The sequence below is a fragment of the Lagopus leucura genome, unplaced genomic scaffold (assembly GCF_019238085.1).
Source record: "Lagopus leucura isolate 7727_CA_CO unplaced genomic scaffold, USGS_WTPT01 Super-Scaffold_73, whole genome shotgun sequence".
Taxonomy (NCBI): Eukaryota; Metazoa; Chordata; class Aves; order Galliformes; family Phasianidae; genus Lagopus; species Lagopus leucura.
This window is the reverse complement of record NW_024962252.1, coordinates 43,117,677-43,131,133: the sequence shown is the minus strand read 5'-3', so window position 1 is coordinate 43,131,133 and position 13,457 is coordinate 43,117,677. Positions and strand designations below refer to the sequence as shown.

The following is a 13,457-nucleotide window of genomic DNA, read 5'->3' as shown; positions in this document are numbered from 1 at the left end:
ATAAAAGAAGTTAACAATTTCATAGGTTTAAAATGGTGTCTTTATTAGCTCTGTAACTGTGATTAAGAATCAAAGTGGAGAAAATTACCTAAATTTACCCTCCCCCTTAGTCAGCAGTAAGTTGTGTAGGACCCTCCCTAAACCAAATAAGGCCAGGAAGAATGTGCTAAGCATTGAGTGTGCTAAGAATAAAGTTGAGCTGGGGTGGATAAGGTTACTTTGAACTCCGTATTTCATGTTTCCTGACATACCCCCCCAAAGAACAGCAATTATGTTAGTGAGGCTGCAGTAGTGTTAAACAGCTCTTTCCCAGTTCTTTTGTTTTGTTGGGGTTTTTTTTTGCTGCTTCTCCATGCTTTCCTTCCCTGTTTAGAGATGAGCCTTTCTGCTGTTTGTTTGCCATGCGCATGGTTCTTAGGATATTAGAGAAAACTCACTGGAAGGCATGGCTATTTTTGTTAGAGGCTGATACTTAAGACTGAGCTTGAAGTATTGCTGCTGGAAGGCCTGAGGTTGCTCGGTGAGGGCAGGAGTCTGCAGAGGAAAGAGAAAGTTCAGAGGGGCACAAAAGAAGAACGAACAGAATTAGAAAAAGTGGAGTACCTCCCTCCTGCTTGTTCTGCAGCTCCTGCAAGAGTGAGCAACCCAGAGGTATTATCTAAGCTGCCACTGTAGATCTTGACCTTTTTAACAGAGTATCTCTTACCATCATCATCATGGCCGAGGTTACACCAGAAGGTACGGTAACTATTTTCAAATATAATTAAGCAAAAATGATATGTACTTTGACAGTGCAATTGAGCTGCTGTGTCAATATGATTTATTGCTCTTAGAATACAGTTATTTCACTCCAGGATCATTTCAACTGTTTGTTGGGTTGCTTTCTTCCTCTCTTTCTTGTCTTTGGGTTGTGGTGTGTTGGTTTTTTTTTTTTTGTTTGTTTGTTTGTTTTCTTTTTCACTTGTAGGCAGAATTTTTACCAGTTTCAGAAGCAAGTTTTTTGTACACCTCTAAAAATAGCATTAGCCTCACATGCAGAGCATCTCCATTGGAGTGATACAAGAAAGAGGAATGCCTGAATGCCAGGTGTTTCCACTGTTAATTGTTTTCTCAGGTAAATCATTGGTGGTCCCTTACAGGCAGAAATTTTCCCAAGTATAAACAAGGGAGCTTAGTTATTGGCCCTGATTTTTTTATGAAGCGCAGAGCATTTGTGAACTTCACATCAGGTTACTGCAGGGTGAAAGCTACTTGTCCTTCAACCCTTATTCAGGTAAACTTCTAAAAGAGTCAGTGAAAGTTGTACTGAAATGATTATTCCAGAGTTTGGCCTGCAAGAATGAAAGGCAGTTGTATAACCTATAAATACATATTCTACAGTATGAATATTTCATGTACTTCAATATTTCCTGACCATTCATATTTAAATAACATTGTAGATGCATAACAATATTTTATCAACCACAGCGAGACAGAATATTTTTAAAACTCAGCTTCTTTAATACTGATTTTTTCAGTTCAATTTCATTTCTCTCTTTTATTTCAGTGTGGATTACTCGACTGTTTATCCAAATTTAACAATGACACCACATACACACAAAAAAGAAAAAAGAAAAAAAAAAAAAAACAGAAAACCCCAACAACATACAAACAAACAAAAAAAACAGGCACAAAAGTTTAAAACATTCTTCTGAAAGTTATTTTTATTCTACTTGTCAAGGCTATGTACATTTTAGTGTACCAAAGTTGTACTTTTTGTCTTCTATTTTTCATTATTATTTTTAAGAGGATTTGTATTAAGCAGTATTAGAGAGTGAACCAAATTGTCTTCCAAAAATTCATGTTAGAAATATGTCAGGCTGTACAATCCTTGTCTGATGTCCACTTAACCACAGCAAGTAGACAATGTGGGGATGATTTTCTGATCACCAGTTGGATGGATCTATAAGCCACTTCTGGCTGCAAATACTGCCAAAACATGTATCTCTGTATGACAGCCCTAATCCGAATGCTTGCACTAGTTTATTTGGAATTTCTTAACTGGTTTTGTTGAAAACATTGATTACTTTGTAGTTGTTATCAGGAAATCTATGAAATTACATTTGTTTTCCAAAATGTGTACATTAACACCATCACTGTTAGAGGAGCATTGTAGAATTACTTCTTGCAATGCTCTCCAAGCAAAACAAAGTAAAAAATATCAAGATTCTTTGAAATTTGTAGCAAGCTTAAATGACTTTTTAGTCCAAAAGTGTTTTTTCAATAACTTAGCTAATCAAAGAAAGAAGATAAAAGATCCTAAAAAAAAAACCCAACAAACATGGGATCTGAAAATGTTTTTATAGTGTTTACGAGTGCTCCTTAGCTGTCACAGTGCCTGCTTTTGCTTTTGTGCAAATCAGTAGACTTAGGTGACAAGAGGCATCAATCAGCTCCTCAGTACCTGTCTTTCAGCAGGACAGGCAAATTCGCTAGAGAATAGCTGTTGTTCTTTTGTATATTTGGAATAGGCTTATTTTGATTGGCTGATTTTTAAACTTCATCCATGAGGTGGAAATTGTACTCATGGTAAAAAACTAAGAATTCAGCCTGAGACTAATGTTCCACTGCAGTTTATTTTCCTCTGGGGCTACTCCTGGCAGTCACAAATAAATCTGAAAGTTTAGGTCTAAAATTCAGCAACTTACAGTTTCTGCAAACAAACAAACAAAAAAAGTATGTCTTGTTTTATATAATGCCTTTTTGATTTTTTTTTTTTTTTATTATTATTCTTATTTTTTCTCAGGCTGTTATTTGCTCAGGTCTTAATGATTTCACTAGGTTTAAAATCCTTGCTCAAAGTGGTTGGAATTCTAACCTCTGTTTTGTAATGTCAGCCACATCTCACTCTTTGTCCATGGAGTAACATTCTGACATATCAGAGTGTGTATAGCACTGTGTAAGGAGCCATGCAGGCCTTGGGTCTGCCATGGCCAGTGTGGCTACTGATTTATGGAGGTGGTTCAGCCTGGACATATTGATACTGTTGACACACATCTCAAGATATTTTCTGACAGCCAATGCCATGGCCTATGGTAGGCAGATACATTGGCTTGATGGAGTGCTCTTTCAGATTGACCTCACTGTAATGACAATGACAAAATTTCACTGAAAAATGTATTCACAAAGCAACGACTCCTTGAACTGTAAGACTCACATGCTGCCTCTACATTATCATAACAACAAATTGCATGATGTTCAGATTTACTGGTGAAGTATACCTGGCAAAAGGCAAAAAGTAATCTGTGAAGACAGCAACCTATTAATATCCTGAGAAAGCTGCCAGGACTTAGGTATCCTGCTGGTAAATATTTAGAAGATTCCAAGGGATTATCTTCAGCATTCTCATATTACATGTAACTGCAATCGCAGAGTTGCACTACTGAAAGCTGGAAGTCCATACAACTGTGTACAAATAAAAGTTCAGTAGAGATATGACTACTCTGTCTTTGTAATGCTCTCAGGAATTGTAGTAGTTGTTATTTATAGTCATTACTATTATTATTATTATTAATATTAATTTCAGCTGCTGCTGAGATTTTATAAATGTCAAAGACTTCCATGACCTCTTAGGAGCTTGCCTGGAAAGACAGGGGTATCTATTTATGCACCTATGCTGTGCTTATGAACACAGTGATTGGCCTGGGCTCTATGGCACACACAGTTAGAGCTGCCACCACTGAAATATGAATACAGAAACCCTTGTTGCTCTGAGAAATGGCTTGTATCAATATACAGCTTTATCTGTATGTGTACGATAGCTGCAGCAGCTGCCCTATACTTGGTCATTTCTACCAGCCCAATCTACCACAGGTCGCATAGCAAAGCTGATGGCCATCCTCTGGCACATTTTCCTCCCACACATGGAAGAATGAGCAGAGGCTTAGAAGCATTCAGAGCCTCTCCTTGCTTCAATGCACTGGAGGCTGTGCACTGATCTGTTCCAGAGAGGTGAGGAGAGCAGAAAGATGAGGTTTCTCCTCCAGCTGTTTGTCTGCCACAATTTATTTCCCCAGTGGAGCAAGAGAGAAGCAGGCATCGAACAGAAATGTGTCAGTGAGTCACAATTTGGTCCTTATTTTATTGCTGAGAGCTATGCGACTACACATTTTCTCAGAGTAGGCTGCAAGACAGGTGAGCCCTGAGGCTACAGGCAGCTTGTCAGTGACAAACTCCAAATTAGCTTGTGACTTTTGGTCCTCGTCTCTGGCTGTTTGATAACTACTGAAAGTCTTAAGATGTAGAACATTTCAAAAAGCAGATTTAATGTGATCTGCATGTTTGAAAATGAATATACATTAAACCTGAAAAATATGGGAAATAACGTGCAAGAGCCAGCAGGTAAAGTGATAAAGACTTGCAGAGGGCAATGGCCAGAAACTAGCAATAGTTTTCAGTAGGCAATAACTAGCAAAGTCACTGTTGGCTACTTTTCATGGTAATTCACAAAGTGCTGCTAGTTCTGCTGGCAGCAAAAGCAGCCTAGGTGAATGAATTAGGTTAGATTATTCGGTGTTATCGTTCATTTTGATTAAGTCATGTGAGATGTTTCCTGTCCTTTGGTTAGACTGTTAGATTTAGAAAGTTTATATAGAATTTATTTGCAAGAAGACAATTTGCAATATGAAAGGATATAATCTTTTTCATGCCTCAAGTGTTGACAAAGAAGAAAATAGACTGCCTTCTGCAGGGAAAAGAGGAAATAAAAACAGGATAATTTTGGCAATGACTTCTTTGAAGCAATCATTCTTCTCCCATTCAAAAGTAAAGTCAACAGCCTTATTATCTGGAAAGAAAAAGAAAACTCAGGACTGCCTGTAAAAATGTAAACCTTCCAGGGTAACAGAAGCTGCGTATTCTCTCTGAAGTTCCACAAAACTTGGATTTCCCTCTGCCTATATTTTGAACACCTGAGCTGATTGGTCTGTCTGGCACTTTGTAGCCTGAGGCAAGCAGGCCTGTGACCAAATTTGCTAACCTAAATTTCAGGCTTAAAAATTAGAGGGCACTTTTACTCACAGCTGCAACACTATGCATGCGTGTTTAATCAGTACAGAGACTTAACAGACTCTTACTTTAGGGATCCCTCTGGAAAGTGGAATTAGCTATGGACAGTGGGAAGGCTTAGAACATGTAAACAGAGCATAATCTAACATGCAGTGACACTGCCCTGTCATGGTCTAAAAATTGACTGTGCACAGCTAACTTGTGTTTATGAGTGTGTTAATGGTGTGAACACAGGTTGGACCATTTATTTTATTATTCTTTTTTTTTTTAAAGATCTTTGTGCTCAGCAGCATTTGGAACATTTTTATGGTTACTTTCATAACGAGTGAGATATAAAATCTTGGCAACATTTTCAAATGATAAGTGTGTCCAGCTCCCACTGATTCCAAAATGAAATCTGTGCAACCTGTTAGATTCACAAAAGCGCCAATCAGGTACCTAATCCTAGAAAAAAATCTATAAATATTTTGAGAGGTTCTGCTCATTGCCTACAATGTAAACACTAAGGGGTGGATTCATGCTGCTTCTGCTGCCATAATTAAACCTTCAAAATCTGAGCTCTGTTCTGTAGAGCAGAGTTTGATTTAGGTTAAACTACATTTCATAATGCAGGTCTGGCATCAGTCCAGAACACACTGAGGACAGGGAAACTGGAGGTGCCCTCTGCAAGGCAAGGCAGCTGCTTGTGGGAATGGCAAAGCTTTCCTGTTCTCTCTGATGCCAGTATTGGCTGGTTTCTGCTCTGCTTAAGCAGATTGAAGTAGTGGACAGTACTCACTTTACTAGCTTAAATGATATTTAAAGCAGAAGAGGGTAGATTGCTTTAAATTAAAATAATTGAAAAACCTTTTAAATCACCAATTTTAATCATGATTTAAATCAACAAACAGGAAATATGGATTTGAAAGCAGCAATTTTAATATTATTTTTGCAGTTGTTTTCCAGGAAAAAGAATGAAAATGAGAGACTGATTTCTACTGGCTGATTATTAATAACTTTAATGGCTTGATCATAGTTTTTCATTTAAACAAAAGTGAATTTGTTAGAAAGTAGTATAAAAGTGTAGCCCTTACCACATGTTCTCTTACTTTCAAATTAATTTTTTAAAATATTAATTTTTAAAAGCATTTAATAAAAACTTGGGTTTGTTACTCAAAAAGTAGCAGCGATTGTATTTCCTGCCTTCCCAGAATGTAGCATCATTTGAGTAGAACTTATGAAGAACTACTGAAAATGAATACTGATATGTCTTCAGCAGTTGCAGATGCATAGATAGTGAAAAACAGCAACAGTGGCTAAGATCACACTGAGAACAGAGGACATGAAGTAGATAAGGGGGTCTGAACTTTAAAGTCACTACATCTAAAGACTTAGCTTGAAATTATGAATGTCTAGCTATGCTTCTCATCCATTTGATCCCACAGTCATGTTCTCTTGGCAGTTGTAAATGTTTTCATTCAAAATTCTGATTATTTCATATTTAGGTCTTAGTCCTGTCTCTCTATACAAATCTTTGGTGCATTAAGATAGAACAGTTTAGGCTTTCGATCACTGAGTGGAAATATGCAAACTCACTGGATTTTGAGAAAAAGAGCTAAACTAACAGAGCAGATCATGTAAGGTATACACAGATGCTAAACAGCAAAGCAGTAGAAAGCACTGGATTTTTTTTTCATTCAAAACTGTTTCATACACTGAATCTACCCTGTATAACAATTATAATCAAGACAGTTCAGTTGCTCAAATCACGGTCAGTGTTTGCTTTACCCTTAGGAATCTGAGTGAAAAAGCTATGGTTTTAAGTCCTCAATAAGCACCACTCCCACTTGAGTCCTGCGTTTCCTTTGAGCTTTTTTTAGAATCAGTTTTACAGTGTCTCTGGACTGAAAGTTCTGCTTGGTGCTACATGAAATCATTTTCCATAAGAATGAAAATACAAAATGCCAGGCATAGAAAAACTTTCTCACTGTAGAAGTGTCCTTTTTCTATCTTCAAAGATAGTATTAAAAAATCCTTTACAAATATGTAATGAGTAAAGACCTGCTACTGCCTGTACATGCTTATGTTCTCACAACTTCAAAAGTATCTCTGTACCTTTGCCTGGAGTCAAATTGTCAAAGGCACAATGAATCTCAGCTTTTGTAGCCTCCTTTGGTATGTAAATTAACTCTTTTTTTTTTCCTTTATTCTATTATGTAGATTTAAGTTGTGGTTCTCTATGCATGTCAGGAAGGCTAAATCTTGTTTCAATCTCTGCTAATTCACAATTGACACAATTACCATAAATATAGTTTTCTGGTAACTATTTTACTGTTTCAGACGCATAATTTTACACATTATTCAAATGTTAAGATCCTCGTTTTACTTGGGCTTTTTCCTCCTATAATGGCTAGAACCTTAGTTGTTAGTTTTGGCCTCAGATTTATCTGTGTAATTCCTACTGAAGTCAGTTGGGGGATGTAAGCATGTGACACATATTACAACAACTTAACATCCCAAAAAGGCAACATCACATGTATGATGAAGTTCAAGCTAACTACTTCATAATTTTTAAATTTCAATATATAACCAGCAATTGTAACTTGAAATCAGCATAACTTATTTCAACTGTTTTTCCTTGTTTTAAAGAAAAACTTTAAATCTTTTTCTTCTTAGAGATTTTTCATATTATCATTCATGGTAGGAGTTAAAATTGTGAGCATTTCACGAGGTGTAAAAACCATACTCATGTCTTTAAAAATTTACTGTTGCTTTTCTTTTATTTTTTCACCAAGAATATTGTTGTGACTATTAATAGCTAAAGGTCTCTGACAATTGTGGCCTTTTTTTGCATGGCACTGCTACATGACTGTATGGCTGACTCTACCCTATCACCTGGTGCAGCTTCTAATGCTTCTAATCTCTGTGTGTCACAACCCCTACTAAAGTTGATAAAAACGTTATTTTGGTAGTAGAGTGTGCATTCTGAGGTACAAGGGTTTCTGCTGCTTCAAAAAAGAGTGATTTGACAGTGCTCAAAAACTTTTCTCCTCTCCCTTTCTGGTGTCAATATGTTCCTTTTTTTCTGCTCCCCATTCTGTCTTGCACTTCACACACATATGCTGGTATGTGTACATGCACTTCTGGCAGATACTGTCCTCTTCAAAGAGAGGTGACATAGTTAGTGGGCATTGCGAGGATGAACTGATGACTGGACTTGGTGATCTTAGAGGTCTTTTCCTACCCTTACGATTCTATGATTCTATGATAATAGTTATTTACAAACGTTGTAAGGTTTTAACATTGTATCTACTGTATCTGCAAACTCAGCCACTTTCACCATTATTATTTTCATTTATCCGTTTACATTTTTTTAGCACTTTTCAAATATGAACATCATTTCATCTTTCAGGTGTTCCTTCTTTCTCTGAAAATTCCTGGGCAGACAGATAATTTGGTTTTATCTTCTTCTTAAAATAGGTGTAGATCAGTTCCATTGGAGAAATTGTATTGTCAACTGTAGTCTGCTGGAGGAAGAATTTTCCAAGTGAAATTATTTAACTAGCAAAAAATCCTCTTTATAATGCTATTATGTGTCTTTTCATATTCAAGAATCTTATTTTCAGCCAGTTTTACTTCTCCCTGTCATCTTGTCATTGCATGAATAAGCAGGAATTAAGACCTTTCCTCTTGTCCTGTAGGTTTGCAAAAACTTGTGGAGACATTTCAGCTCTCGTTTCTGTAGCTACACAGGACATTAAAAAAATGGCTATGATTAATATTAGTTTATTGCATTTACAATTAGAAAGGAACAGTGAAATAAATCTTGTATTAGTAAATCCTTAAAAAATCCCTAGATCTGTTTCCCACCCAGCAATACTCATTTTCTCAGATACCTGAGCAGCCTGCAGCACTGTATAATGTGAAGATCAATCCCTAGACTAAAAGCCAAAACTAAATAAAGTCACATATATCTTTTTCTTTTTTTTTGTCATAAGTATAGCCATCTAAGATCAAGTTAGAACAAAATTGCATGATGTGTGCTAAAAAATATGTAGTATTCACAACTTTGAATTCCTAGTTGTACACTGCATTCCTCTTTCTCTTGTCGGTTTTCAAATTGTAACATAAGCAAAAACACAGGTATGTGCATTTTCATTTAGAATATGCTTTATTTATGTAAACATCAAGTAAGCACAAAATAGAACATGAATGCATTTTAAAATAGAATATTTTATGTGTTCTTCAAATAGAGAAATGAGGATTTTAAAATCTTAAAGCCTAGAGCACTTCATGAAGAACTGCACCCTGTCTTAAGGTCTGTGATTTTGCAGGATCATGTCATAAAACCTTCAGTATCTTCAGCGTGCTTTCGAAAGCTTGCTTCATAGTAATAGTTGTCATGTTAGTTTCCTCACTAAAACCTAAGACAGTTTTTGTCAACTGTCCGTAAGGAATATACAAATGAAAAATCCTTCCCACAGATTCAGTAATTCAATTAGTGTCAGTGAAAACTCCACTAATAGTTTGTGCTTTTAGAGGATTTGTGCTCTGCAGTCATATTCTTGAACATCACATCCCACCATTTTTTTCTACATCAATTCTATTTTTATTCTACTTTTACCACTTACTGTAAACTCTTTTACATTTGAGAATTCACTGAATCTGTCAAGTTAATGCCTTTGAAATCATTATTGTTCCTGGTACAAACACAGTCCTTGTTAATTTTAAGGTTTTGTTGAGAATTGTTTCACTTTGTATAACTGAATAATTTGAATTCTTCAAAAGGTAGATACACCCACTTAGATCTTTCATTTAAGTTATCTTCATGGAGTTTGCTAAATCACTGAATTTTGTTTAGGAAAATACTTTCTTGTCTTCACGTATAGTCAGGACTTGCTCTTTGCTTTCAGTATTTCCTTTTCTTTCATTCTTTTAATTAGAAGAATCAAGTGTTCCTGCTACATCAAATGTAGAAATATTATCTTTTATTCTCACAGCGATTGGAGAGAATATTTTCAATGATTTTGAGTAACACTAGAACTACAGTGTCTCATCGACTGAAAAAGTAAAACATGTTTTACATGAAACAGCATATATTTTTAGTTAGTAAATTGCTCACTAATTTCTGGTTGCAAAAATATTTCCAACTTGTTTATGTTCTATGACAATGAAGTGGTAGGATGTGGAATTATAAACTATTGCATTTCTTACTGACTTAACCAGTATTTCATCAACAACTTCTCTGGACATAGATATGAAGCATGTGAACTTCCCAGCAGACTACTCAGACTATGCAGACTACTCATTCTCAGCAGATCTCTTGCACAAATATAATTTTACTGGCTTGTGCTCTTCATCCTTTCCTTTTCATGTTCATCATCAAAATTTACTCAGTATAAAAGTTATCTTCCTCACCTTTCAATAATATGAATCTAGCTCTGCTTTTCTTGCACTTTTTATCCTATGCTTCTTTCTGCAGAGAAGTAGCACCTGTCCAAAGGTGTGCTGTGCATAACACAACCCCCAGAATTTGTGTTTTCCATGACAAGCTCATTTCCATAACACTTTCCTTATGCTCACAGAATCTAGTAAAGGCATTTTCAGCACTTGATCACGGGAACGAAAATCTAGAGATAAGCTCTAGATACTTAATGATCTCCCGTTTTTTTAGTGGTTTGAAACAGCACCCACTGAGGATAGAATACCAAAGGACTGTCAGATTGTAGTCCACCAGGGAAAGCAATTCTGGAAATGGAGAAGAAAAAAATCTAACTTGATCATTTGGAAACCAATTTTCATTTCTTTCCTCCAGTACATGTCTCATGAATGTCCCTTAAAAGCTAATAATACCACTCCTGAACTAATCAGCAGCTTGAGTGGGAGGTCACTGTTGATCTGAACTTGAAAACAGGCTCAGCTGTAAATGAGACATCAGTCTTATTTAAGTTTTATTTGTCTGCTTATGTGGTGTGAAGCTTTTGTCATAGTTCTTAATGGTGGAAGAACCCTAAAGGCATTTTAACATTTCTCCAATACTCTGCCAAAGGCATCCTGTCTGCGTGGGTCCTGGGGAGTACACAGGATGCTATGCAGTATGTGGGTAAATTCTTTTAAGAATTTCATCCTACACAATTTCTTTCACACTTCCGCGTGGCACCTGCCCTAAGGGCTAACAAATAAAATGCCAAGAGATGATCAAAATTCTGTGTTCTGTCTAACTTTTGACCCTCCCATTTCTTCCCTTCCATTCCAATATATTTTATAAACTGATGAAAATAGAAGTCTCATTTACCTTATTGCCACAGTTGATTATTTTTTTCTTTTTGTACTGTTTGTGCTTTTATTTTCATTCTGATCACAACAGGGTTAAGTTACAGTAGCAAAGGTCTAATGGCCTGCTTCTATTTCAGTATTCTACCATGTGAATATTGCACGCTATTAGTCATTCAATTATTTTATATACACTTTGCATCTATTCTCATCTTCCATTATAATAGTTTAATAGCATTCGGAATGCATTGTACTTTTCTGGGGATGAATTGTGTTAGTGAGTGAAAGATTATCATTTTTGTGACCGTAAGAATATCGTCAGTGTAATCTGTAAGGCTGAAATATTGACTGTAATGTAAATGTTCATCTTCAATAAATGTGAAAGTATGCATTTTTTATTTATTAGTACCTATCTAATTACAGCTGAAGCTGCACTCTATTGATATAATAGAAAAGGAAATTAATAAAGAGAGGTTAGATAATGAATAGGCCTTTGACCAGAATATAACAACCTGTAAAATCTTGCAAAGATATACACAGAATAACTGAGTAGCTCTCCAAAGCTTTCTTAAAAATTTAGAAAGGACTATCAACTTCAAAATCTGCAGAGGACGTCTCTATCTCTTTTCATTATACTAGCAAAGACATGAGTTGAGGTTGCTGTATTAATATTAAAGAAACTTCAGAGAACTGCTTGAAAGTTTTCTGAAATAAGAAAGTAACTGTAGCTTTGATATACTTAAAATCCAAGATTAAAAAAAAAACAAAAACTGAAAGAAACTTTATACACACATTGAATGTATACAAACACCTTCAAAAGGCAGGCAAAGGAGATAAACAGTAGCATTCAGAAAAAATCTGTGATGTATTTTGCTGAAACTTTACACAATGTAGAGATGTAATGAGCCAAAAGTCAGAAGGAGAGATGTGGGATCAGTTCTGTCTCCCGCCAGATTTCCAGTATGACTGGAACTATTGACTTAATTGCTTCATTGCTTCCTTCCTTTCAAGCAAAAGTAGTATGATCTTACCTCATAGTGAGCTGGAGGAAGATATATATTAGAAGACTAGAGGCAAATACATCCAAATCTGAATACCTTTAAATATACATGGAGCAGTGCTGTGTGCCTTGTATATGACTTGGGACAGTGTGGATGTAAATCTGAAAACACTGGGTTTCCATGGGACATGTTTAAGTATAACAGAAGCTCTGTGAGTACTGCGTAGGTAATTTGAAAAGTAATAACAGGCAGATAAATGTCCTTTCAGGTGCTGTTTCTGTTTCATTGATATAGCCCTGGTTAATCAAGGAACAAAAGAGGGTTTTTTTTCTGTTAGTTGAAGAGAAGTGGATGAAACTGACACAAATATGTATAAATATTCTTTTTAGTTATCATGCTTGAACTTGCAATGTAAGTATACAATCTTCTCTTTTCCTGCTGCCATAAGAGTCAGGGTAGGAGGCACATAAAAAGCTGTTGAGCTAAGACTGAGGTGAGATGCCAGAAATTTTGTAGAGGTCTTGCAAGTGGCTGATGTGCATGCAAGGAACCCTAGCTGGGATGAAGCTCTGCAGCACCTGCTGTTTGCATGGGCTACAAATATGTGATCTCCTACTCTGTGGATTTGCTATTGCAGAGAACCTGTGGGGGGTATTACCATTTGATGGCAGCAGAATGATTTTGTGGTGACTTTGTGCATGTTTCCAGCAATTGCTAAACATTATTTGGTTTAGAATCCATGAAATGAAATAAGGAAACAATCATTCCAACTAGACCAAAATTTTTCTCTGGTGTATCTAATTTTCTGTTCCAGTTAGCAGTAACATAGCAAGGTCATCTTAAAATGGAGACCTTTATTTTCTCAAAATTAAGTCTTTTAAACTGTGCTGAGGTGAGATTTTAAGATACTGATTTTTTTTATTATTCCATTAAAAAGTGGAAAGGCTTACTTCTGCTCTAGGATACATCACTGAGATTTGAGGACTGCTTTGCTGAAATCTGCTTAGATGTTATTCAGTCTTCCATGACCAAGTAAGGGGGAGCTCAATTTTGTGTCTAATGTTTTAGTACAGGCACAGGAAGTAAGAGAGGCTATGGCCTTGAGAAATATTCATATTCTGAAAATGTAAGTAACTGGATGACCTATCAATGCACAGA

The 13,457-nt window shown here is 36.0% G+C and overlaps 1 protein-coding gene across 2 annotated transcripts in view; it reads left to right on the top strand.

Moving 5' to 3' along the window:
* Window positions 1-200: 200 nt before the first annotated feature.
* Window positions 201-13,457, top strand: part of TRDN (triadin) — a 28,705-nt gene continuing 15,448 nt past the window's right edge. For both annotated transcript variants that reach the window (XM_042888977.1, XM_042888969.1), the window contains exon 1: window positions 201-738. In XM_042888977.1, coding sequence (XP_042744911.1) covers window positions 717-738 — 22 coding nt within the window. In that variant the 5' untranslated portion in view covers window positions 201-716. The remainder of the gene's footprint in view (window positions 739-13,457) is intronic.